This window comes from Erythrolamprus reginae, chromosome 1, assembly GCF_031021105.1.
Source record: "Erythrolamprus reginae isolate rEryReg1 chromosome 1, rEryReg1.hap1, whole genome shotgun sequence".
NCBI classification, from domain to species: Eukaryota; Metazoa; Chordata; class Lepidosauria; order Squamata; family Dipsadidae; genus Erythrolamprus; species Erythrolamprus reginae.
In genome coordinates, this window is record NC_091950.1 from 114,877,133 (window position 1) to 114,905,120 (window position 27,988).

At 42.0% G+C, this 27,988-nt stretch overlaps 1 protein-coding gene across 1 annotated transcript in view; it reads right to left on the bottom strand.

Moving 5' to 3' along the window:
* The window catches only part of MPPED2 (metallophosphoesterase domain containing 2), a 174,949-nt gene that overhangs the window by 11,962 nt on the left and 134,999 nt on the right, over positions 1-27,988 (bottom strand). Inside the window, exon 5 of the mRNA XM_070762101.1 lies at positions 7,437-7,552. Within this exon, the coding sequence (XP_070618202.1) occupies positions 7,437-7,552 (116 nt within the window). The remainder of the gene's footprint in view (positions 1-7,436; positions 7,553-27,988) is intronic.

Sequence of the window (27,988 nt, forward strand, 5' to 3'; positions counted from 1 at the left end):
TAATTCTTCATTATTTTTTCCATGTTACATGGGTGCAAGTAGGTGTACACTTTTATATAAACTGCAGATGTTATACAGATTTTTCCATGCATAATCTGATTGCATCACAAATATTCATTGTCATATGGAAAGAGCTAGGGGTGAGTTCTAACTTACTTAATTGCCAGTTCGCTTCCTTTACACGCATACGGATGCACAATGCTAAAAAAATTGGGGGGGGGGGGAGAGCCAAAAATAAGATGGTGACAACATGCACAGTGCTAAAAACTTGGCTTCTGTGCATGTTCAGAAGGAAAAAAAATAAAAAACCCATTAAAAAGAAAAGCTGAAAACAAGATGGTGGCCACATGAACAGTGCTGGAAACTTGGATTCTGCACATGCTCAGAAGAAAAATAAAAAAAATTAAAAAGATGATGTTGGCGCCTATGAACTGGTACGGACTGAACTGGGTTGGTGACGTCATCCTGATGTCACCAGCGGGTCACTACCAGTTCGAATAAACCAGTCCGAACCAACCCTTGGAAAGGGCGCTTGAGAAAGATGGGAATGAAAGAAACACAGACACCTGGATTTATAAAAAAAATACTGTATAAGCTGCAGTTTTAATGGTTACAGCTGGGCCCGCACAGAGCATAGATCTGTTTTATATACCTCACTCTCTCCCCATACCAGGAAGAGAGTGCGCTGGTCAGTTGTAGTAGAATTATTCTTATGCAACAGGAAAGGACTTTTCATGTTATGACAACATAAAGATAAATCACTGATTAAGAATTTCTGCCTTTAACAGGGAAAACCAAAGAAAGATACTGTATTATTAGATATACAAGGATCCATTGGTAGAATTTTGGGTGACTTGCAATTGATTGCTTATTTAAATACAGCCATTAAAATTGAAAATTATTGGTTTAACTTTCTTCTTTATTGTTTCTCATCTGAAGCATATTATGATTAATTATGCACATAAAGGCTGTACAAACATTTCACACTGAAATGTTCAAAGTACAGAATTTCATATGTTCTGCTCTGAATGTGAAACAGGCTGTTTTGGACATTATGAATTCTTTGCAGCTTTAGAAGCAGTATTTAAAACCACATGATTTGCCTCATAGACCCAAAACTTAAGGCCGACAATCCTACCACACACCAGAAGAACACCAAAGTAGAACCAATTCAAAGCAGAAGATAGAGCAACTCCCCAAAACCGAAAGAAGGACCAAACCAAGTTTCCAACAGAAAAGGACAAATCAAAGTTATCACAGACAGAATACAATATACAAGTTATCATGGGTATAATACTGTACATTCAAAGACAAAGACAAAGAATTAGTGGAAGAAAAGAAATCTACATACAAATAAATAAATAAATACCAACCAATACAGAAACTGCATGATGCGATCAAGATAACCCTCAATAATGTAACCATGAAAGGTCAAATAACTAACAAAGAATGGCGGTAGATGAAAATCAATGAACCTACCCTGCCATGCTTCTATGGATATCCCAAAACACACAAGATCAACATATCTCTTACTCCAATTGTATCATTGCCATGGACTTTAACATACAGCATAGTTAAAGAACTTACAAAAAAGCTTGTATATCTCATAGAAAGGAGTGAATAGTTTATTAACCCTCCACTACAATGCTTCCAGAATAATCAAAAATTTAAAAATCGAAAATGAAATTTGATGTCACGGCAGTCTTATATCTGTAGATTCAACACACTTGACCTAGCCAATACACTAAGATCAAAATAACCAAAACCATGGACCTTATTAATCTTTGCCTCACTAGCTACTTTCAGCTTGGTGACAAATATATCAACATTCATAAATTCCACTCTCAGGACACATAACAGAGAGTGTATTGCAGCATCTGGAATCTACAGCACTCCCATTCACATAACCAGAAACAATGAACCAGGTCCAGTATGTACAGTAGATAACACCTTCATCATCATAATAAAGAAACAACTAAAGAAGACACATGAATATCAGCATCTTCACATACCGGTATCAGCATCTTCAAAGAAATAAAATTCATAAGTGAAGAGGGAAAAAAAGCTCACACTACCTTTCCTAGCTATCCTTATCAGCAGAAGAAATGATAGCAACATAAAATACAAGTCTATTGAAAAACAGTACACATTAATAGCTCATTCTCCAACAAGTGCTATATTGCATAAGAACATTATTCAGACGAGTACACAAAATTATTAAGCTGCAGAGACATCAGAAACAGGAAACAGACTGTCTATACAACAACTTTCAACAAAATGGATATCAACACAGCTTGATCAGAAAGTGCTTTACCTTACTTCATCACAACCAACACAAGCTATGAAAAAGATAACCATGATATAGTAATAATCAAGTACAATTACATGGCATTACCACAGTATGCAAACTAATTAAAGTTTTCCAAAACATTTTAAGTAAGCCAATAACACAAGAAAAAAACAACCAGGGGCCTATATATTGTAGACTGGAATAGTCACTATGTAAGAAAGGTAGGCAGAGGATAATTCCTTAATCTTACAATATATGGACAAACTCAATCAAAAACATTTTAGACCAGCCTAAACCCAAAAATGTCTAAATGTTTGACATAGAGAAATTTGCCTTCAATAGACATAGAGAAATAAAATATATTTATGTACCATTAAACAGAGACAATAAAAGAGATTAGAAGGAAACAAAAGGATAGGAACATATATTTACCTACTGTATATAAGCAGGGATTAATACCAGGCAAATAATCAAGCAGAAAACTATATCCCAATTAAGGAACTACCAAGAAGAAAACTACACCTCTATCAAAACTGATAGGGAAGGCTATGGTATATAAATATAGAACAAATCCCACACTTACTCACACCGATGATAATACCTAGTTGGATTTAAAAATAAACATCTTCAAGGAAACAACCAAGCTCAGAGCACCAAGGACTCCCCCAGTTCCTCTTTAAAGATGTCAATTACTTGATAGAAGGAAAAGCAGAAGTCATAATTTTTTTTGTTATTTCATTTTTCCCTATTATTTTTCTTATTCTTTTAATTTTGCTCACTTTTATTGTACTGAAAATATTTATTAAAACAGACAATAACTATCATTTCCAGAAGGACAAACTCTACCGATACTTTTGCAGTTTTCAAACTGTATTAAGTAAAACCTTAATATAGGAGAGTATTAAAAGGCCTCTAAGGAAAGTAGCAATTGACTACTATTAAAAAGAAAGCCATTAAGGACTATAGGTAATGAAAAAAACCCAATAAATCTGATATCAATTATAGTATATGTTTGAGGTCTAATATTCTACATTTACAAAGATTAAAGGGATAAGAAAGATATAAGAGAAGGAAGAGCTAAATCAAATACAGTGATCCCTCTATTATCGCGAGGGTTCCGTTCCAAGACCCCTCGCGATAATCGATTTTTCGCGATGTAGGGTTGCGGAAGTAAAAATACCATCTGCGCATGCGCGCCCTTTTTTCTATGGCCGCGCATGCGTAGATGGTGGAGTTTGTGTTGCGGGCATCAGCGAGGAGCTGGGGTTTCCCCTTTGCGTGGGCAGCCAGGAAGACCCAGGGAAGGTTCCTTCGGCCGCCCAGCAGCTGATCTGCTCGGTAGCGCAGCAGCAGCGAGGAGCCAAATCGGGGTTTCCCCTTTGCGTGCGTGGAAACCCCGATTCGGCTCCTCGCTGCTGCTGCGCTACCGAGCAGATCAGCTGCTGGGCGGCCGAAGGAACCTTCCCTGGGTCTTCCCGGCCGCCCACGCAAAGGGGAAACCCCGGCTCCTCGCTGATGCCCGCCGCTCGCCCGCCCGCCAGCAAGAGGGGGAAGACCCAGGGAAGGTTCCTTCGGCCGGCCGCCGCCCGCCAGCAAGAGGGGGAGAGATAGAGAAAGAGAGAGAAGGAAAGAAAGAGATGAGAGAGGGAGGAAGAGAGTATGAGAGAGTAAGAAGCAAGATAGAGAAAGAGAGAGAGAAAGAAAGATGAGAAAGGAAGGAAGAGAGTGACGTCATCGGGTGGAAAAATCGCGATATAGCGTTTCGCGAAGAACGAGATCGCGAAACTCGAGGGATCATTGTATAGTGACTGCACATTCCTCCTTAATATTATTTAATCAATTTAAGAAGTGTTTTTACCTAGGTCAAATTTGGTTAATTCTACATTACAACACAGTGAAAATTTCAGTTGGTTTCTATGGTTATGTCTTACCTAAACAATCTAATCCATGTGTACATTTTTACAAATTTTGGATAATGCTTACCAACACAAATTACAATCCAGTTTGCTATGAACTGTGTACCCTCAGGGGGTGTCAAACTCACATCATCACAGTGAGGTCACGTGACATATCGAGACTTTTTTTTCTCCTTTGCTATATTGGGCATGGCCAGTGCATGATGCTTCTAGCCCATGTCCAGGAGTTTTGTAGGCATGACATAACTAGTTTAATTTGCTTATTTGTTAAATTTAAATGTTGAGCTTTCTTCTAGCATTCCCTCCTCATATTTTTCCATACAAGTACTCTGTGAGATAGGTTGGTTTGAAAAAGAGGGACTAGCTGAAATTTCTTTTTTTAAACTCGGTAATACTGTAATTATATCCACAACGGGATAGAAGTACCCAAGCAATGATAATGTTACCCATTCAATCTTGTTTGACTCTCAGTGATTCTATAGTCTGGTCTCTCCACATCTTCCGATCTTGCACTGCTTCTGTGAGTTTTTCTATGCTCTGGCTAGTGTCAGCTTTGAGGGTGTCCAGCCATTGTGTTCTTTGTCAGCCTGGTTTCATCTTACCACTAACTCTTCCAAATATAATTGCTTTCTCCAGTGAATTCCCTTGCGTGACATGGTCAAAATAAGTGGAACAGAGTATCATGATTTTGCCTTCTAGTGACAAATCATATGTGATTCAGTACTTGCTTGTTAGTCTCCAATGCTGCCCAAAGAATACACAGGAGGCTTCTCTAGCAGCACAATTCAAAACAAGTTGATTTACTTCCTCCCCTGCTTTTTAAGGTCCAACTTTCAGTCATAGGTAGCTATGGGCAGTGGTGAAAGCCAATTTTTTAAACCACCGGTTCTTTGGGCATGGCTTGGTGGGCATGGCTAGGTAGGCGTGTCAGGGGAAGGATATTACAGACTCTCCATTCCCACCCAACTCTCGGGTCAGCTGGAGGTGGTATTTGCTGGTTCTCCAAACTACTCAAAATTTCCACTACCGTTCTCTAAAACCTTCTGGATTTCACTCCTGGTTATGGGACACAAAGAGCAGACTAACCTACATTTGGTTGCCAGGCTGATGTCCTTGCTTGTTTCATACCTACTTTATGTTCATTATTGCTGTGTGACCCGGTGCAACCCAATGTTTATTTCTGGGGTGCATTCATTGCTTTGAGCTATCTGTGATCCTAGGATTTTTTTCCATTCATTCAATCTCTTCACTGTCAGTTTCTCTTTTGATGCTTCTAACCCTTGCAGTAGTCATGAGATTGGTCTTTTACAAAAAGAGATCAAAATTCTAACTTTTTTTCTTGATCAGATGTTCCAGGTCTTTTTTTGGTTTTTGAGAGGAGAGTTGTATTATCAGTGTATTTACCTTGTTTTTTGATTCTCAAGATATAGCTTCCTTATGGTCATTTCAACATTCTGGTTGAATAAGGAGAGGGAGAAAATACAACCTTGTCACACTCCTTTCCCTATCAATCAGTGTCAGCATACAATGTGTGCACAATGGTTTCCTGATTGTGATTGCACCAACTGGACTTGATGTGCTTGTAGCCCAAGGTCTTGTAGGGTTATCCATAGCTTCTCTTGATCGACAGAATTGAAGGCTTTCTTGTAATCAGTGAAGCATGTGTAAATGAACTTTTGATTTCTACGATTTCCTCCCCCACTCCCATGATGTAGTGTAGATCTACAATATGGTCATGGTACCACAACCCATTCAGAAGCTGGTTTGTATACCCGGTAGTTCCCTTTAAGCAGAATCTTGCTGATGGGAGGGATGAGAGCAATTGTGCAATAATTGGACCAATCTTTAGAGTCACCCTTTTTGACAGTGGAATAAATGCTTGCAGGCAGAGGAAAGCAAACAACCCAAATTGGGAGGGTGGGCAGTGACTGCCTGTCAGCGGGCTTGGTGATGGCTTGGAAGAGGAGGAAAAGCAGCACAGTTAATGGAATAATATTTTGCACAGAAAGTGGGGGAGAAGGGAAGTAATGTCAGCTGATGGTAGACCTGCCATTCATAGATTGCAGCTTCTGCCTACTTTTCTCTCATTTTGATGTAAAGTAAAGTAAAGTAAAGTGAAGCTGACAGTGTGGCTTCTTCCAACCCAACAGATTAGTTCTTCTCAATTCCAATTGGACAATTGCCCTGGAAATTTTTCTATAACTGACCTCAGCCTTTTGATGTCAGCTTTAAAATGAGGATGCCGCAGCAAAGCAATTTCCATACTGCTATAATGTATAAGCAGTGCCAAAGGAAGGGCTCAGCAGTGCAATCTATGGTATGCCTGCACTACATGGATTTTTATGTGCTCCCTATTATCACTATCATCTCTTCAAAGATCCTACTCGGGGCAAGAATTCAAAACCGCATTAAAAAGTGAGAGGTTTTGGAAAAAAGTTATGCAAGAGTCAGGGTGGCATAGTGGTTAGAATGCAGTATTGCAGAGTAATTCCATCCACTGCCAGTAGTTCAATCCTGACTGGCTCAAGGTTAACTCGGTCTTCCATCTTTCTGAGGTTGGTAAGATGAGGACTCAGATTGTTGGTGGCAATATGCTGATTCTGTAAACTACTTAGAGAAGGATGTAAAAAGTGAAGGGCTGCCTGTCGCCGGCGCCATTGATGTGCTCTGGTGATGGGTACGTGCGCATCTGGTGTGCGCATGCATGACGGCGCAAGATTCAGCTTCTGCGCATGCAAAGGAAGCAAAATCTCATGCAAGGAGTGTTCATTCATGTGTGATTTCACCAATTTTCAGCAATTTCCTTGTGCAAGATTTCACTTCCTTTCTATGCGCAGCTGAATCTCGCGCAGGCATGTGTCGGGAACACGGAGATGCGTGCGCCTCTCTTTTTTTCCAACTGGCACTGCACACTGGGCTGTCTATGCAGCAGTCCACTACTGGATGTAAAGCACTATGGAGTGGTCTAAGTACTATTGCTATTTAAAATGGAGGTGTAATTTCCTTCCAGAATGTTACTGCAAATCAGCAAAAGGAATTGATGCATGAATCAGGTTTTACTTAGAGAATTCAGTTGACAATACCACTGCATACAGTAGACTTGAAAAGTCATCTGTTATCTCCCATTTGCCCTTGTATTAATCAATCTATATCAATCTATCTGAATGCCCTTAATGTCTGGGCTAAAGCATACCCACTGAGAGTGATCTTAGTTTAATTGTGATACTCACCAAGAGGAGGCCCATGGGTCATTAGTATATCTATGCCTTCGGGAATAAGGTTCCACTTGTCCAACAAAGATTGACCTCTGGGTAGATTAAAACCCCATCCATTAAACCATGGTGTCCTACGAAGGAAAGAAAATAAATTTGTGCCGCCATGGAAGAATGATTTATTTCTGTTTTATAATTATACAACAATGCCCATTTTCTCCATCTAGCCCTCATTCAGAATGAAAAATAAAGAGTAGAAAAAAACTAAGTAGTTCTAAACCACAATCATGTTAAACCTGTATGATTGCCAGTCTTTAAGGAAGGAAAAGATGGGTGTTAAACATTCTTTTTATCACGTTTGTTTTAAAGCTATAGCATAATACCTTAATTCTAACAATAAAAAATTATAATTAAATGTTTTCCATTAATGCACTGATACATACGCTATTCTTAGACTAATTGAAAGTCTATCTTAAATTTATATTTGGCATCTGAGTTTTGATTTGGTATTATAATGATAGGCAATAGATCTTTGACAAATAAATGCAGAATCTCCATTGCCCTGAGTTAATCTCTTGCTATAAGTGTTTCTGAGTAACAAAAACAGCAAGTCTCTTTAACTGCAATTTCTTATCCCAGGCCAATGAATCAAATAATTTAAACTCTTAATATTATTAATCTGCTTTACATCAAACCTTCTAATATAATAAGTTGATCTGCCAAGATACTATTACATTTAATAATTCTATTAGTCACTTTAAGTAAGCAGGTGACTGAATGGGTTCAAAAAAATCAGTAACTCATACAGTGTTCTCTCTAAATTTTTTTTGGGGTGGGCGGAAAAGTATAGTGTCTGAGCGGCAGTCCCTTCGGGACTGGGCGACACAGAAATACAGTAATAATAAAATTTCCCTCTCGGCTTCTGGGCAGGTTTGGAAAACTCTGAGTTGATGATGATTTTTAAGTGAGCGATTGCTCACTGCTCAGCTTAGAGGGAACTATGAACTCATAGTTTCCTTTTACCACCCTACTTTAGTCCATGTAAATTGCAAAAGTAAGATGGTCATCTCTATGATTAGTGGAGACAATTCAGTCTGGATGGAAAAGAGAGAGGGCATCTCTTCCACGAATGCACAATAGAAAGAATTCCTTGAAACAGTCAAAATGGAAATTCGGCACCAAAGTTCAGATAACTGAACTCGTTTGATGATTAATATATTTTGTAAATATATTTGGAAGAGTGTATTCAAAGCTCCATTTTCCACTTCCTTGCATTTCTTTATTTTTACACTGACACAGGACCTGTAATTTACATATAGATTTGACACTGTAGTTGAACTGCATTGGCACAAATTAAGTAGTTGGACTGCTCAATTCACTTTAATAATTTTAAAAGTTCAAATTGCAGATTGGTAGCTCATCTTTCAATTTTTGTCAAATCACTTTGCATCAACCTAAATACAAGTACAGTAACATTTGTTGCCTGCAGTACTAAACATAATTTATTCATTTTCAGCATTGTGTATAGACATCCTGAATCATGTTTGGGAAAAAGACAACTGTGAATCTTATGATTGCCAAAATCCTTACATGGACATATCTACTGTATCAAATCATCAGGAGATGAGCTCAACTGGAAGAAGACTTTACTTTGTCTAGTAGCTATTAAATGTTTGCTTTATAGCCCAGTTCATGAATAGTTTCTTATCTCTAGCTCTGATCTGATAACAACACTGCAAAATCTCTTAATATGGTAAGATGTGCTGAATATTATGGACAAAACATTTTGTACAAGACCTGATGTCAAACCACAGCTGAGGACAATGTAAACACAAAAAATAGTTATCTGTAGAGAGGGTTAGGAAGATCACCATCAGATGGATTTACAACTGGCTGAGAAACCGTAGTCAACAAGTAGTCCTTGATGGTACTACACCTAAATGCCAGGAAATAAGCAGTGGAGTAACACAAGGTTCCATCTTAAGCCCAGTACTCCTCAATATCTTCATAAATGATTTAGATGATGGAATAGAAAGGGAACTCATCAAATTTGCAGATGACACTAAACTAGTAAGAATAATCAACACCCCAGAAGATAAGCTCTGGATCCAGAAAGATTTTGACAAGACTTGAAAAATGGGCCCTATCTAACAAAATTAAATTTAATGTGGAGAAAAGCACTGTTTTACACTTAGGCAGAAAAACCATAGGTACAAGTACAAATTAGATAAATCTTGGCTCAAAAACAGTAACTATGAGAAGAACTTTGTAGTTCTCTCTGGACGGTCAATTAATATGAGGCATCAATGTGCGGCAGCAGCCAAAAAAGCTAAAAATTTTGGTTGTAAAAACAGAGATATATAGAATCAAAATCATGTGAAGTATTACTACCACTTAATAAATCCTTAGATGAAAACTGTATCCAGTTTTGGTTGCCACGTCACACAAAAGATGTTGAGACTTTGGAAAAAATGCAGAGAAAAGCAACTAAGCTGAATAAAGGCCTGTAGACTAAAACTCATTCATTCATTCATTCATTCATTCATTCATTCATTCATTCATTCATTCATTCATTCATTCACATTTATAGGCCGCCCTTCTCCAATGGACTCAGGGCAGAGTACAGAAGTAAAAACAAAATACATTATAAACCATCACAATATTAAAAAAAACAATTGCCCATCACTCATCCACTCCACTGACACACTACTGGCTGGAGCAAGATGAGCAAGAGCAGGGCCAGGAGGGTTTGGGCAGTACAAAACTCCGGTGGGAATTGATTCCAGAGGTCCGGGGTCATCACAGAGAACGCTCTTCCCCGCGGTCCCATCAGCTGGCACTGCTCAGCCGATAGAACCAGAGGAGGTTGATCCTGTGGGATCTGATTGGCTGCTGGGACGCATGAGGCAGGAGACGGTCCTGTAAGTAATCTGGTCCTAAGTTATATGGGGTTTTATATGACAAAACTGTTAAAGGAACTGGGTATGGCTAGTCTAGAGGAAAGAAGGACTAAAGGTGATAGGATAGCAATGCTCCAGTATTTGAGGGGCTGTCACAAAGAAGAGGGGAGCAACTTATTTTCCAAAGCACCAGAAGGCAAGACAAGAAACAATGGAGGGAAACTAATCAAGGAGAGTAGAAACCTGGAATTGGAGAACCGTCCTAACAATGAGAACAACTAACTAGTGGAACAGCTTGCCTTCAGGTGTTGTGGATGCTTCATAAATGGAGATTTTTAAGAAGAGACTAGACAGTCACTTGTCTGAATGAAATTATATCGGGTCTTCTGCTGGAGCAGGAAGTTGGGATTAGAAGACCTCCACGTAACCTCCCAGCTCTATTCTGATTGATTGACCATACACCAGGTGGGGCAGTGGTATACGCAATGCTGGGATATTGGAAATAGTAGTCGACTGATTGAAGGGGAACAATGAATACACTGGGAAGTACACCTCTATGGATGATGGTGCAAACGGCCCAGGGAAAGAGGATATAGAATGAGTAACATGCATTAGTTTTGATATTGTTCTGCACAATTACTCCAGGATTCAACTAAACAACTCTTTAACTTTTGTTTCTGCCAAACTGCAGCCTAATCTGAAATGGTTCAGAAAATCATCCAAATGAATGATAATTTGTTTTAGATTTTTTTTTTTAAAAAGCCAATTTTCTGTTTGTGCATCCCTGCTGAGTATACATAATAAAGCATCTTCTGCAAAAGTCTCATGAACAATTACAAAATACTGTATGTGAAAACAAGCCAAAGTACCCAGAGATTAAAATAAGGCCATTTGGGGTTGCTCTTAATGATTATGTATTGTTACTAATTAAAGACATTTGCTTTATACTGTTCTCGTGTATTGCAAAGAAAAAGAAGCTTGTTGGAAAGTCAGCATGGTATTTTTCTCCCAGAACAAAGGCAGTAAAACTGAGATTCTGGAACAGATTTAGATTTCAGTGAGAACAAAAGAACAGGTCACCCTATTCTTCACGCTGGTACACAACTGTTACACTGTATTGTACAAATACATTAACAGCTGTTTGCTCCCAAACAATTTTAAATTCATAAAGAATTTTTGTTAATTGCTCATGAAGTTTCACTGGAATTACTTGGATCATAGTTTTTTTACATTTGAAAATGGGTTTTTGATTTAATATTGCTAAGCATATGTTATGATCTAGGCAAAAATGGGTGAAAATATTTTGTGTTAAAAGAGCAGGGAGGCAGTCTCTCACTTTCTGCAAAAATGCCAGTAAGAAATTCTAATTAAAATGAATTTGGAAAACTGGAATTGTTTATTTGTAAGGAAAATTCATATAATTTACAATAAGAATGTAACTGAGAAAACTAATTCAGACAAGATTCTTGGTCCCATTTGTAATAAGAGCTGATTGTCCCAGTGTATGACAACCAATAATGAACATTTTTATTTACAAACAAAACAAGGATTGAAGACATGATGCACTAACACAGTGATATTGAACCTAGGGCATTTGTGTCAAAAATGATATGTCATACCTAATATTTTGGGTGACACTTCAGTATTCACCTGACAACTACTATTCTTGAAAATACACCCCATTCTAATATAACAGAAGTTGTGCAGAGTGTCATGTTCTTGTGCAGCTTCCAGATTATCAAAAATGAGTGTTTTTTTACTTAAATTTGATATTAATAAATTATCTGATATGTCTTTATTGACATATGTTTGGGGTTGTGTATTTTTTAAAAAAAAAATTGTATATTTTAAAAAATACTTTAATGTGTTAAAAATTGCTATTCCTTTATTGGGTGGAGGGAGGCTGGGTGACTTGCTAGCAGAGTCATGTTATGCATTTTTTGAATTTTTGGCATTGCAAGCATTAATGATTTGCCATCACTGTGTTTAAACACCTAAGAGCAATGCAACATGAGTCAGAGAGTTTTAACACAACACAAACAATGGACACATGTGATGTTGAAATGCAATGGCTGGATTGCCAAGACTTCTGGGTAAGACTCCTCATTCTTTATTTTAAAAAAAATCACTGGCATGAAAAACTAATAGGGACTTTACTTTGCAGCTATCCTAATCCAATTTCTGAATCAATCTTACAGAAGGTCAACAACATCAAAAAGGCAAATAGGTGACAGTAGTCCCACCCCTTTTCTCTCTCTCTCTCTCTCTCACACACACACACACACACACACACACACAATATAAAAAGGGGGCAGAGCTTTGATAATCCAGTTGTCCACTATTCTGATATCACAAAGCCTCAGATGTCCCTGCAATTGTGGCCTAATTGTTACTTAATCATTAATTGCTATTAGTCCAGATGTGGTTGGCAGGCTACCACACTGAAACCAAGAAAGAAACGTGGTGATCAGCCAACTTAATCCTCATGATGTTACTTTAGCCATGTAATATTGTTCAGATGAGGCTGAACAAGGAAAGATGGGTACAGTACATGGTCCGGAGCTTCCTTTTTCTTACTTCTAGGCAGTGGTGGGCTACTAGACGGGACACTAAATTGTGCTCGCTGCCGCAGCTCGTAAGTGCTTGTGGGGCCAGCATGATTTTGCAAAATCACGCACAGAACCACAGGTGCACCCGTGTTTTGGCATGCGCGGAAGCCAAAAAACCCACAAAATATGGGCGCACCTGTAGCTCCATGCACAATTTTGCTACCTCCACAGATGCAGAAGCAAAATTGTGCTGGCCCCGCAAGCATTTACAAGCATTTACGGCGAGTGCAATATCGCGTTCCGGCTAGTAGCCCACCGCTGCCTCTAGGTAAGGGCAGGCTAACTCCTATTGGCTCAGGATAGCTAACTATGGTTTACATCTTCAAACATAAACATTTGTATTTCTCTCTTATGAGATGCACTATGGTAATTGCTCATAGCTTTAGTTTCATGCAAACACAATGGCAAAAAGTGTATGTGATGAAATTCCTTGACTTGTATCCCAGAGGTATAACTAGATGGAAGGATTTGGCATTCCCATGATAAATCTGCCTGCCTATGAATATACAGAGGCAATTTCCCCTCTGCCCTGCAGGATATGTGTAATTATTTTGTGCTCAAAGGCCTCTGAGTTAGTTGCTATTATTTTTTCAACGGGTAGTTTTGTATAGGTCTATTTCCTTCTCTATTATACATGCCACAATTGCAATTGTTGATTCATTACTTCAGGGGGAGGTGTTTTTAAACAACTAGAATAACCTTTGGTGCTACAATACGTGAGAAATGAATTAAGTAAGATCCACATTCCAAAATCTTTGGTTTTAAGGTCAGAATATGATATTATTCCAATTCCAGTTGTGCTTCAGAAAGCCATGAAATTGGCAAATTAGAAAGAGATTCTGTATTCCATAAGATATAAATGCTTTATTCACTACTGTGTGCCATGAAGGATTTAGAAGTTAAGGGCCCTGTACTCATACTTTACATTGATCTTTTAAGTCAACTGGGAGGCGGTAGAAAAAAGTGTTCAGGTTGACATTCAAGTTTCCTCAATAATTTTCTAACAAAGACTCCACTGAATTTATGACTAATGCGTCTATACAAGGATTTCCCAAATCCATGATTCAGCCATAGTTATTTCTAACATACCTGAAACTTTCTGCATGATGAATGCTAATGCTACTGACAATATCTCAAACATTTTCTGTATTATTACATATTGTGCTAATGTACCTCCTAAGAAATGTGGTGGCCTGCAAGAGGCTGGACAAGAGTGATAGCAACTGATCAAGGGCTCAGAAGGAGTGGGAAGGAAAGAAAAGGCTGAAAGATAGGAAACTGCTAAAGAGAGATACAAGAATAACAGCCTGAGAAAGAGAGAGGTACTGCCAAGTAACACAATGTTTGTCTGTGTTCACATTTTTTCCAGCTATAATTTTTTATGGTAAACTTACATTCATAGGCAATTTCAGGATTATAAACCTATATTTTCAAAGTTGCAACTAGTTTGACTAAGAATTTAAATACCTTCTGTTGACAATGCTTGGTTTTTCTGAATGTTTCATTTGATTAAATGGCTAATTCTATTTCTGCACTTCTATTTCTACTAGTTTTTCTCATCATTCCTATCATCCTTTTCCTCCCACTTAGGTCTGTATGACTGTAACTTGTTGCTTGTATCCTAAGATTTTTATTAATATTACTTTCTTCATCACTTATTTGACCCCTATGACAATTATTAAGTGTTGTACCACATGATTCTTGACAAATGTATCTTTTTCTTTTATGTACGCTGAGAGCATATGCACCAAGATAAATTCCTTGTGTGTCCAATCACACTTGGCCAATAAAATTCTATTCTAATTAAGAGACTGAATTTATGGGCCTTGTGATCATGCCCCAACATCCTTTATTCCACGTGTATGCACTCATATGTTTACACATGTAGAGCCAGCCGTTTGTTTAAAGGATGTTTTAACTGGAATGAAACTCATATACAGCAGATTCATGCACCGTTAGTTTTGTCACTTAAGTAAGTAATTATTTCTGATTCACTAATTCAGGGTAAATTAGCTCAAACTTGCAGTCAAAAATCACAAATAATAGGGAATAAAATTAGCTTAACAAGCAGAATCACATCTATAGGCAACAAGGAAGAATTAGTTCAGAAAGAAATTAGCATTCACTCAGTTTAACAAGTTACTCTACACACACAAGGAAGCAAGAAGACATAAAGGAAACAAGCATTCAGATAATTTCAAATAACCCAAGGACAAAAAAAGAACGGAAAGATGTAGATCTTAGCAAATTGGATTCGGAAGGTAACATAGACTGCAGGACTGCATTAGACAATTTAAACCGAGTTGCTGACAAAAATAGACAAGAGTTGCCATATGCACTTCAAATAACAGAGTAGGTAGATAAAAAGATGTTATAATTACTATTTTCAGGAAGCAGAAATATTCATTCATTCATTCATTCATTCATTCATTCATTCATTCATTCATTCATTCATTCAATATGCCATCCAACTCCCTAGGGCAGTGATGGTGAATCTATGGCATGCGGAGCCATATCTGCTGGCAAGCAAGCTTTTGCCCTAGCTCAGCTCCAACGTGCATGTATGTGCCAGCCAGCTGATTTTTGGCTTGCACAGAGGCTCTGGGAGGGTGATTTTGGCTTCCAGAGAGCCTCTGGGGGGATTGGGGAGGGCAGTTTTTCCCTCCTCAGGCTCCAGGGAAGCCTTTGGAACCTGGAGAGGGCATTGAATTATGGGAGTGGGCACTCATGCATGTGCAATAATGTGTGTGCAAGTACTTTTGGCACCCAAGGAAAAAAAAGGTTCGTCATCACTGCCCTAGGGACTCTAGGTGGCTCATAACCAAAAACATAAAACATCCAAATAATACTAGAACCTCTAAAAACAGTTTAAAATAGGTTGCTCTTGGAGGATTTGAACATCATTGCATACCATCTACTGTGCAAGATTGCTAATTTAAAAAAAACCCAACATTCATACCTACTTTTTTTCTTTGAAAGTTCTCTACAAATACTGGATGACTGGAAAACTGGGTGGATAAATTTGTTATTTTGGGACCTGGAATACTAAATAATTGGATGTGATTCTTATTAGACAATGGTTCCTATTATCACGTATGTTTACAGGTAGATCTCATTTAACAACCACTCATTCAGCAATGTGTCCCTGTGATCATAAATTTGTGATGTTTCTTACTGGATTGATTTTAATAATTAAAATAGCAGGAAGTAATAGTCACATGAGGTCCTCACTTAAGAAGCCACACTACCCTTGCCTCATGACAATAACTGGGGACTGTAGAAACTGCTGTTAATCAGTGCAGTCATGTGACATCCACATTGATGGAAATTCTGGACCCAATTACCATTGTTAATGGAAGATTATTTGTATCTAACAAATTATATATTTCATGTTGACTTTTAAAACTATTGATTTTAAAATCAGCAATGGGTATGTACTTCCTTCCAAGATATAAAAAGTTGCCAAAGACAAGGGAAATTAATCACAAGTTTTAAAAGAATTGTAGTAGAAAGGATCAGAAGAAACAAAATGAATCTTCAACAAATTAGTATCAGCATATGAAAGTGCTGGAATATTTCACTGGGAATAGACAACGAGATAGTTAATACTGGCCGAGCAAAGAGAGAATAGCTTGTATGAACTCAAATGCAGGTGTACATTTCCAAGCATAAAATTAAGACACATAACCATTTTGCTAAACGAAAAGCCACAAAAACAATAGGTATTATCATGACTAATGATTAAAAATGTTTTGATTATAACAGTACCTTGCTACATTAATTGGTTCTAGGAAGCGCAATGAGTACCAAAAAAGATAAGTACCAAACAATTTTTCCCATTAAGAATAATGTAGTGACTCACAAGAAAACAGACACCAACAAGTTCTAGCTTGTGCGTTAACTACCAAACAAAAGATGAGTATCAGGACGAAACTTTCATGTTAAAATATGTTGAGTATCAAATTCAATATAAGGAATTGAATACCAAGGAATCACTAAATATGTTTAGTTTTTTAACAAAAGGGCAAAGGAATACATATAATGAACAGTTATTGGAGATATTATGATACTGCCACAACCTGTCATTAGATTTGTTCGTCTGAATAGGGAGATTGAAATAACATCCTGAAAGAAAGCAATGGAAAAACACTTCTATAAACCTTCTTTATAGTCACACGGAGCTGATGTCAATTGAGGAAATCTTTATCTTTTAGTTACAAAAGTGAAAAGCTACATCACTGATATTTAAGTATAGCTTGGGACAGCTCCAACAGTATGTCAGTACCCAGTGTGTATATGAGCATGCGTGTAAGCATGCACATAGGTGTCCATGTGTGGCATTTAATTAGATATATAATGTATGAGTCTATTTTAAAGGAAATTCTACATATGTACCGTATTTTCCGGCGTATAAGACGACTGGGCGTATAAGACGACCCCCTAACTTTCCAGTTAAAATATAGAATTTGAGATATACTCGCCGTATAAGGCTACCCCTCTTCTGTACATCATAGACCTGACTGAGTCTAGGTCTATGATGTACTTGCATTGAGAAAAAAATCATTTCTGAACATGATAACACAATATTTTAATTACTAATGATGAAGATCTTATTGTTAAAATTATGAATGAATTATTTAGAGAGAGAGAGCCAAGTGGGAGCACTCTTCTGTCTATCTCTCCATATGTCTCTGTCTATCTGTCTTGTCTGCCTCTCATATTTCTCCTCACCACAATTAAGTTTATTATTATAACTCATCATAATTTGTCAACACAAAAAGGTGAACCTGGCTATTTTCCTTTCTCCTACCATCTATTCTGCAGGTATCTTTCAGTCTAACATGCAGCATGCTGACACCTATGTGAGAATCTATTATGGAATGAGAATCTGTATGTGATATCATGATATCGCAATCCAAACAGCCCATCCATTTTTTCCTCTTTCCGCACTTGTCTTTATCCTCTTGCAATGTCACTTAAACAGATTTTAACTTGTCGGGTTTACCATTAGTGACCCTGCCAATTTTCAGTACTGTGCAGTGTGCTATGATACAGAGCAGGGTGAATAATATGACCTCAGCTTTTAAAGTTATTTTAAAATGTTGCCTAAGAAATATGAAAAGATGATTCTTTTTGGAGGAAAAGTACATTTTCAATGGTTAAACATAAGAACAAATACAAACAGGCAGAAATAAATGCATCCAGTTTAACATTCAATCATTTCCCTGGCTCTTTTTATTGAAATGAACAAGTTCATACATTCAATTTTGCAACCACTAATAATGTTGGTCAAGTAGGTACAAAAATACCTGGGGAAAAGATCAAAGTCTTTCTCTCTTCCCCTCTCTCTCCCTCTCTTTCTTTCTTGCTATCTCTCTTTCTCTCTCTTTTTTTTGCTTTCTCTCTTTCTCTCCCCCCCTCTCTCCTTCTCTTACTATCTCTTTCTCTCTCTTTCTGTCTCCCCTCTCTCCCTCTCTCTCTCCCTCTCTTGCCATCTCTTTCTCTCCCTCTCTCTTTCTCTCTCCCCCTCTTTTGCTCTCTCTTTCTCTCTTTCTTTCCCCCCTCTCTCCCTCTCTCTTTCTCTCTCCCTCTGTTGCTATCTCCCCTCTATCTTTCTCTCCCTCTCTTGCCATCTCTTTCTCTCCCTCTCTCTTTCTCTCTCTCCCTCTCTTGCTATCTCTTTCTCTCTTTCTTTCCCCCCTCTCTCCCTCTCTCTTTCTCTCTCTCCCTCTGTTGCTTTCACCCCTCTATCTTTCTCCCTCTCCCTCTCTTGCTATCTCTTTCTTTCTCTTTCTGCCCCCTCTCCCTCTCTCTTTCTCCTTCTCTTTCTCCCTCTGTTGCTATCCCCCCTCTCTCTTTCTCTCTGTCCCTCTGTTGCTAACCCCCCCCTCTCTCTCCCTCTCTTGCTATCTCTTTCTTTCTCTTTCTGCCCCCTCTCCCTCTCTCTTTCTCCTTCTCTTTCTCCCTCTGTTGCTATCCCCCCTCTCTCTTTCTCTCTGTCCCTCTGTTGCTAACCCCCCCTCTCTCTCCCTCTCTTGCTATCTCTTTCTTTCTCTTTCTGCCCCCTCTCCCTCTCTCTTTCTCCTTCTCTTTCTCCCTCTGTTGCTATCCCCCCTCTCTCTTTCTCTCTGTCCCTCTGTTGCTAACCCCCCCTCTCTCTCCCTCTCTTGCTATCTCTTTCTTTCTCTTTCTGCCCCCTCTCCCTCTCTCTTTCTCCTTCTCTTTCTCCCTCTGTTGCTATCCCCCCTCTCTCTTTCTCTCTGTCCCTCTGTTGCTAACCCCCCCTCTCTCTCCCTCTCTTGCTATCTCTTTCTCTCCCCCCCTCTCTCACGGAACTGAGGCACGGACGGCGGCGTGTGGGCGAGCCTGCGCTTTGCGCAGGCTCGCCCAGCTGGGAGGCGGTGTTCGCGCCCCCCCAGCTGAAACTGACGTCCGGCCGGAGCGATTCTTCCCCGGCCGGACAGGCAGCGTTTGAGCGAGCCTGCGCTCCATTCAGGCTCGCCCAGCTGGGAGGCGGTGTTCGCGCCCCCCCAGCTGAAACTGACGTCCGGTCGGGGCGATTCTTCCCCGGCCGGACAGGCAGTGTGTGAGCGAGCCTGCGCTCCGTTCAGGCTCGCCCAGCTGGGAGGCGGTGTTCTCGCCCCCCCCAGCTGAAACTGACGTCCGGCCGGGGCGATTCTTCCCCGGCCGGACAGGCAGCGTTTGAGCGAGCCTGCGCTCCATTCAGGCTCGCCCAGCTGGGAGGCGGTGTTCGCGCCCCCCCAGCTGAAACTGACGTCCGGTCGGGGCGATTCTTCCCCGGCCGGACAGGCAGTGTGTGAGCGAGCCTGCGCTCCGTTCAGGCTCGCCCAGCTGGGAGGCGGTGTTCTCGCCCCCCCCCAGCTGAAACTGACGTCCGGCCGGGGCGATTCTTCCCCGGCCGGACAGGCACGCTTGTGCTGCCGAAGGCAGCGTGTGGGCGAGTCTGAGCGGAGCGCAGGCTCGCCCAGCTGGGAGGCGGTGTTCGCGCCCCCCCAGCTGAAACTGACGTCCGGTCGGGGCGATTCTTCCCCGGCCGGACAGGCAGTGTGTGAGCGAGCCTGCGCTCCGTTCAGGCTCGCCCAGCTGGGAGGCGGTGTTCTCGCCCCCCCCAGCTGAAACTGACGTCCGGCCGGGGCGATTCTTCCCCGGCCGGACAGGCACGCTTGTGCTGCCGAAGGCAGCGTGTGGGCGAGTCTGAGCGGAGCGCAGGCTCGCCCAGCTGGGAGGCGGTGTTCTGGCCCCCCCCCCAGGCTGAAACTGACGTCCGGCCAGGGCGATTCTTCCCCGGCCGGACAGGCACGCTTGTGCTGCCGAAGGCAGCGTGTGGGCGAGTCTGAGCGGAGCGCAGGCTCGCCCAGCTGGGAGGCGGTGTTCTGCCCCCCCCCAGCTGAAACTGACGTCCGGCCGGGGCGATTTTTCCCCGGCCGGACAGGCACGCTTGTGCTGCCGAAGGCAGCGTGTGGGCGAGTCTGAGCGGAGCGCAGGCTCGCCCAGCTGGGAGGCGGTGTTCTGGCCCCCCCCAGCTGAAACTGATGTCCGGCCGGGGCGACTCTTCCCCGGCCGGACAGGCACGCTTGTGCTGCCGAAGGCAGCGTGTGGGCGAGTCTGAGCGGAGCGCAGGCTCGCCCAGCTGGGAGGCGGTGTTCTGGCCCCCCCCCCCAGCTGAAACTGACGTCCGGCCGGGGCGATTTTTCCCCGGCCGGACAGGCACGCTTGTGCTGCCGAAGGCAGCGTGTGGGCGAGTCTGAGCGGAGCGCAGGCTCGCCCAGCTGGGAGGCGGTGTTCTCGCCCCCCCCCAGCTGAAACTGACGTCCGGCAGGGGCGATTCTTCCCCAGCCGGACAGGCACGCTTGTGCTGCCGAAGGCAGCGTGTGGGCGAGTCTGAGCGGAGCGCAGGCTCGCCCAGCTGGGAGGCGGTGTTCTGCCCCCCCCCCCAGCTGAAACTGACGTCCGGCCGGGGCGATTTTTTCCCCGGCCGGACAGGCACGCTTGTGCTGCCGAAGGCAGCGTGTGGGCGAGTCTGAGCGGAGCGCAGGCTCGCCCAGCTGGGAGGCGGTGTTCTGGCCCCCCCCAGCTGAAACTGATGTCCGGCCGGGGCGACTCTTCCCCGGCCGGACAGGCACGCTTGTGCTGCCGAAGGCAGCGTGTGGGCGAGTCTGAGCGGAGCGCAGGCTCGCCCAGCTGGGAGGCGGTGTTCTGGCCCCCCCCCAGCTGAAACTGACGTCCGGCCGGGGGCGATTTTTCCCCGGCCGGACAGGCACGCTTGGTGCTGCCGAAGCAAAGTCCGCAGAAGGCCAGGGTAACGTGGGCGAGTCTTGAGCGGAGCGCAGGCTCGCCCAGCTGGGAGGCGGTGTTCTCGCCCCCCCCAGCTGAAACTGACGTCCGGCAGGGGCGATTCTTCCCCGGCCGGACAGGCACGCTTGTGCTGCCGAAGGCAGCGTGTGGGCGAGCCTGAGCGCAGCGCAGGCTCGCTCAGCTGGGAGGCGGTGTTCTCCGCCCCTCCCAGCGATCGCAAATATCGGCGCCACTGTCCTATATCCGGCGTACAAGACGACCCCCCACTTTGGAAAAGATTTTCAGGGGTTAAAAAGTCGTCTTATACGCCGGAAAATACGGTACTGGATTTATCAGATATCTCGCCTGGTTCAATTGTGCAAAACAATACAGCTGAAGGTCTTTAAGGTTGTTATTAAGCAAGAATTGAAGAACTGAAATTCAGCCATATCTGGAACAGTGTTTATTCTTTAAAAGCCAGCATACTCAGAAGTTGAAAATCAAATTAACACTACAAAGGTTACTTAAATATAGTAAAATCATCATTAGCCACCTCTCAGACATAAGAATTTTCATGCACTCTATTGTCATTTTCTGTTTGATTCTATGTTTACATTTATCAGCATATATGTGTATAAACACTTGTTTTTTGTATTATTTCACCCTGAAATACGTATACATTTATGAGATATACTGTACAAATATTACATATAAAAGACCTCTGAAGAAAAGCAGTTTTTTTTTCTATTAATAGCTTGAACAAATAATTTGGGAATAACATTTTCAAATTATATTCTTCCCATAACCTACATGTACCTCAAACCCATCTTGAAAAGAAACATCCATGTAATAACAGTAATAAACCAACAAAACAAAAATGGTCGCCATTCCAAGTTAAATGCACAATGCACAATGATTACTAGGGAGGGAGATCACTCCCATTTGCAGAACAAAAATTACAGGACAGAGCATTAAATATGCATTTTCAGGATTGTTCAGTTACAGCACTGCCCTGTAACTATGGTGTGAGAGTATCTATTTCAGTTTTACATTTGGGATGTAATAACAGAGAATGCCCTGAACTGAACAGAACTGCTGAAAAGGGAACACATGACCTTTTTGTAAAATAAAGAACAGCCTTTCCATAAAGCACAGAGCGCACAAATATTTGCATGCATCTCTGCCCTTTCTCTATTTAACGAAGAGAATGGAGGAAAGAGCACACGGGTAAGACAGAAAACTATTGTAGAAGCTAAACCCATGCATTAAATAGCAGCCTTTATTTAAAAACAAAAACAAAACCCCTTTCAACGCATTTTTCAGAGTGCCTTGAATAATGTTTAAGATTTAGCAACAAAGCCTCCTGCTCTTGTGAATGCTGGATTGTTACATGACTACAAAAGCATAGACTTAATCAAGACTTTGTTTCTATATCTATGAACATGCAAATCAAATACATTTTTTCAAAGCAACTGTAACTGTAATGTTCATTTTCAAGGACTATAGCCTTCTATTACAGAGGTCTTAGATCCATGATGGGAAATCTATGACATGTAAGAGCCGGGGTGGCGCAGCAGGTAGAGTGCTATACTGCAGGCCACTGAAACTGACTGTAGATCTGTAAATCAGCGGTTCAAATCTCATCAACGGGTCAAGGTTGACTCAGCCTTCCATCTTTCCGAGGTGGGTAAAATGAAGACTCGGATTGTGGGCAATAAGCTGGCTCTGTTAAAAAGTGCTCTTCATGGGTGGCTAAACAAAGAAAGAAAGAAAGGAAGGAAGGAAGGAAGGAAGGAAGGAAGGAAGGAAGGAAGGAAGGAAGGAAGGAAGGAAGGAAGGAAGGAAAGAAAGAATGGTGTGCCCAATGTGTTTCTGGCACACATGCACATGTGATGATCAGTTGTCCTTCATGCATGTGGCAGTGCCAACAACTTGATTGTCGGATGCATCTCAGCTGTCCTTCTCGCATGCGGCCAGCGGATTGTTGGGAATGTATGCACACGAGAACCTGGAAGTTTGGATTTTCCAGAGCACAATCCCTTCACACGTACGGCAGTGCCGAAAGCTAGTCTGCGCATATGTGCCAGCCAGCTGATTGTCGGGCATGCATCCTAGAACCTGGAAGTTTAGCTTTTCCAGAGTGCGGCCCCAACAAGCGTGCACATGCACATGTGATGCTTCCTTGCAACCTTCACTCAGGGAAACAAAGACCCACAATTATGAAAGATTTGAATTAAAGGCAACATATGAAGCAATGTCTTTACAGTGTGGAAACACACATACAACTTTTACACTTTTGTACACTTTTCATATTGTGACGTATCCCCAAAAAGAAAAGCATGAAATCAGTGTTATTGTTGACTTCAAGAGTTTAGCTAAAATTCAATAAATGATCAAGACCATCCATACAAATACAATTGATTATTCATGGTAAATTAGCAAATAAAAAAGCAAGTCCAAATGTATTGCTATATATGGGACCAACCTTTCCAATACACTGGTACTTCTACCTAAGGACGCCTCTACTGATGAACTGTTCTAGATAAGAACCGGGGTGTTCAAGATTTTATTGCCTCTTCTCAAGAACCATTTTCCACTTACAAACCTGAGCCTCTGAAACTAACTGGAAAAGGCAGGGAGAAGCCTCCGTGGGGCCTCTCTAGAAATCTCCTGGGAGGAAACAGGGCAGGAAAAGGCAGGAAGAAGCCTCATTAGGGCCTCTCTAGGAATCTCCTGGGAGGAAACAGGGCCAGAAAAGGCGAGGAGAAGCCTCCTTGGGGCCTCTTTAGGAATCTCCTGGGAGGAAACAGGGCCAGAAAAGGCGGGGAGAAGCCTCCTTGGGGCCTCTTTAGGAATCTCCTGGGAGGGAACAGGGCCTCCACCCTCCCAGTGGTTTCCCCAATCGCACACATTATTTGCTTTTACATTGATTCCTATGGGAAAAATTGCTTCTTCTTACAAACCTTTCTACTTAAGAACCTGGTCACGGAACAAATTAAGTTCTTAAGTAGAGATACATACATACATACATACATACATACATACATACATACATTTCTTGTAACAGGAGCTATCATGTTCTTAAGTATTAAATGAGATTCACCCACTGAAAAGTCCAAGTAAGAGTCCTGCAAGAATTAACTGCAGCAACAGACCTTTATCAGTTTCTTGCTAGAAAATGACTTAACTACTCCATGCCAAAACACATCAAATGCAGTGGCTAATGGAATTTTAGGGACATTTTGCTCAAGCTAGACATACCTTAGTTTTTGAAGGGAAAAGTTTATCTAGCTAGTGTCCTCTAAGTCAGAGGTCCCCAACCTTTTTTGCACCAGGGACCGGCTTTAAGCTAGACCAGTTTTCCATGGCCCGGTGGGGTGTGGGGGGGGGGAGAGCTAGCTGTCAGCGGCGCCGTAAAAGGGGCGATCAAGAGAGGAATGGGTGAATGAATGGACGGAGGGTGGGAAGGAAGGAAGGAAAGAGGGAAGGGACAGGAACAAAAGAAGGGTGCAAAGGAAGCAAGGAAAGGTGTGAAAGGGGAGAGTAAGAGAGGAAGGAGTGAAAGAAGGGAATGAGGGAGGAAGGAAGGGAGGAAGGAAAAGGAAAGCAAGAAATGGAGGGAGGAAAGGAAGGAAAGAAAGAAAGAAAGAAAGAAAGGGGGAAGGGACAGGAACAGAGGAAGGAAGCAAGGAAACTTATGAAAGGGGAGAGTAAGGGAAGAAGGTAGGAAGGAGAAAGAAAAGAAGAAATAGAGGAAGGGAAGGTAAAAGAGAGAAAGAAAAAGAGCAAGAAAGAAAGCAAGAAAGAGAAAGAAAGAAAGGCAACTTCAAAGAAAGGCTCACTGAGCATCTCTCACTCTCTCTCTCTTTCTATCCCTCTTTCTTTCTTTCTCTTCCTTTCTCTCTCTCCTCTTCCTTTATCTCCTCTCTCTCTCCCTCTCTCTTTCTCTCCCCCTCTCTCCCCCTTTCCCTCTCTCCCTCTCTTGCTATCTCTCCCCCCTCTCCCTCTCTCTTTCTCCCTCTCCCTCTCTTTCTCTCTCTCCCCCCCTCTCTCTTTCTCTCTCTCTCCCCCTCTTTCTCTCTCTTCTTCTCACTTTCTCTCTCTTGTTTTCTTTCTGTCTCTTTTGCTTTCTCTCTCTCTCACTCTTTCTTGTTTTCTTTCTCACGCTCTTTCTCTCTCTTGTTCTCTCTCTTGCTATCTCTTTCTCTCCCCCCCCCTTTCTCACTCTCTCTTTCTCACTTTCTCTCTATCTTGCTGTCTGTTGCTCTCACTCACTCTCGTTCTCTCTCCATTCTTCTCAGCGATGACGCGCGCACGCCCTGCCCGCCTCACCTTTGCGAGAGCACTTTCGCCCCGGGCTCTCAGCAAAGGGGTTTGGAGGAGAGGCGGGGCCGGCGAAGGTGATATTGAATGTCGGGGGAGAACGGGCGGCTGCAAGCGCTCCCTATCCCCCTGCTAGCCCACTCGGAATATTCAAAATAAGAAAAGCCTTCGCCGGCAAAGGTTTTTCTTATTTTGAATATTCCGAGTGGGCTAGCAGGGAGATAGGGAGCGCGTGCAAATACCCGTTCTCCCCCGACATTCAATATCACCTTCGCCGGCCTCCGCTGAGGAAAGCCTTTGCCGGCATTTCCTCTCGTTGTCAAGGAGGCGCAGCGGCGGGCGGAGAGAGGGAAGGAGGGGGGGGGGGCAGCGGCGTCCCTCCTGGCCTTGGCGGGCCGCCCAACCCTCCCCACCTCCTGCAAACGCGGCGGGCGGCGGGGGGAGAGCGAGGAGCCGGTTCCGGCGGGCGCGGGGCTTGGCTGGCTGGCGGGGGGAGCGCCGCTGGTGATGCGGAAAGGCCGAGGGGGCCCTGGCGCCGCGGACCGGCTGAAAAGCTCCAACGGCCCGGTCCCGGTCCGCGGACCGGCGGTTGGGGACCTCTGCTCTAAGTGTGTGAAAGAATTGAAGGCTGTTTAGAAACTGAAACAGTATTTGTTGTGTGAGCAGCAAGGAGACAGCAAGGAGCCTGGACATGGCTTAGCTCTGCAGCTCTGAGTCTGTGCTGAGCTCTAATACTAGTGTGCTGTGAAACTGAAACTGAAACTCCTCTCCTCTGCTTGTATTTACTACCACGCTGGAAAACCTGCTTTTGATATTGTATATTAACTTCATGTGCTATATTATATGTAAAGAGAAGTTATTGAATCCTACTGAATCAGTTACTTGTGTGTGCTTTCTGAACATGATTGCTGCTGCAAACTCTGACATGTCCTTGCACCAAATAGCGAACAGCCGGGTCAGCTTCAGTACATTACTGCAGCCTGATTCAGCATGAGCAGCAGATTGGCGAGTGGATCGGCTTCCCGGAATACCCCCAATCAGCTGTTCCAGGCTGCAGGGATTGCCATAAACCATCGCCTCCTCCCTGCCTCGCATTTTTGGCTACAGTATAAGACACACCCAAATTTTCACCCTCTTTGTGTGTGTGTGTGTGTGTGCGTGTGTATTATACTCTGAAAAATATGTTACTTTGCGAAATATCTATTTTCAATGTTTTGTATAGTCTCATTCTTTTCATCATCATCATGTCTTGCCATCATTTTATTAGTTTTTGTTTTCAGAGAATTCTGAAGTTCTTTCAGAAGAATTTTACATTGTTAAAATTTGTATTAGCAAAAGCAAGGTCAGAAAAAGGCACTGTACATGGAATAGAAATAAACACTATTCTGTTTTGTTTTTGATTCTACAAAATTGTGCTTACAGTAGCCCTTTGGGATAGTATACTATTTACTGCTGGGAAGTATTTTGCCATTAATGCATAAATTTAAAGGTAAAAGATATAAGTATAATACCAAAAGTCATTCTAAATTTTAAGAATTTATTTTAAAAAAATTCTAACTATGAAATATTGTTTCATCATTTGTAGATTGGTTATTCTGGAATACAAATTATTGCCATATTTCCTGTTTTTATTTCCCCTCCTCTCAACCTATTCTTATTTAACAAAAATAGTGTGTGTGTGAGAGAGAGAGAGAGAGAGGGAGAGAGAGAGGGGGGGAGGGAGGGAGAGAGAGAGTACAGTGTTCCCTTGATTTTCGCGGGTTCGAACTTCGCGAAAAGTCTATACCACGGTTTTTCAAAAATAATTAAAAAATACTTCGCAGGTTTTTTCCCTATAAGGTTTTTCCCACCCAATGACGTCATATGTCATTGCCAAACTTTCGTCTGCCTTTAATAAATATTTTTTTTAATAAACTTTAATAAATAAACATGGTGAGTAATAATCTGAATGGTTGCTAAGGGAATGGGAAATTGCAATTTAGGGGTTTAAAGTGTTAAGGGAAGGCTTGTGATACTGTTCATAGCCAAAAATAGTGTATTTACTTCCGCATCTCTACTTCGCGGAAATTCGACTTTCGCGGGCGGTCTCGGAACGCATCCCCCGTGAAAAGCGAGGGAACACTGTATTTTAAAATTGTTATCAAAGCCAAGAAACAGCCCTGGAGGTAGATTTCACCAAACCTGTCTTCACCATATGAGACTATTTCAACATGTCATGGAATATACATCTCCAAATTCTTTCCAAGAGCAAATTTATTTCAGTATAATCTTTAATATACTGGTACTTTATTACTACTTCAATTATTCATAGAAGTGAAAAGGGAAGAGGGAGAATCTAGAATTCAGCATTCTGCAGTTGCCCAAGTGTTGTGGTAAGCTTTCAAATTCTATTTGTTTTTGTTTTTTTATTTTATTTTATTATGTATTAAATTTTATGCCACCT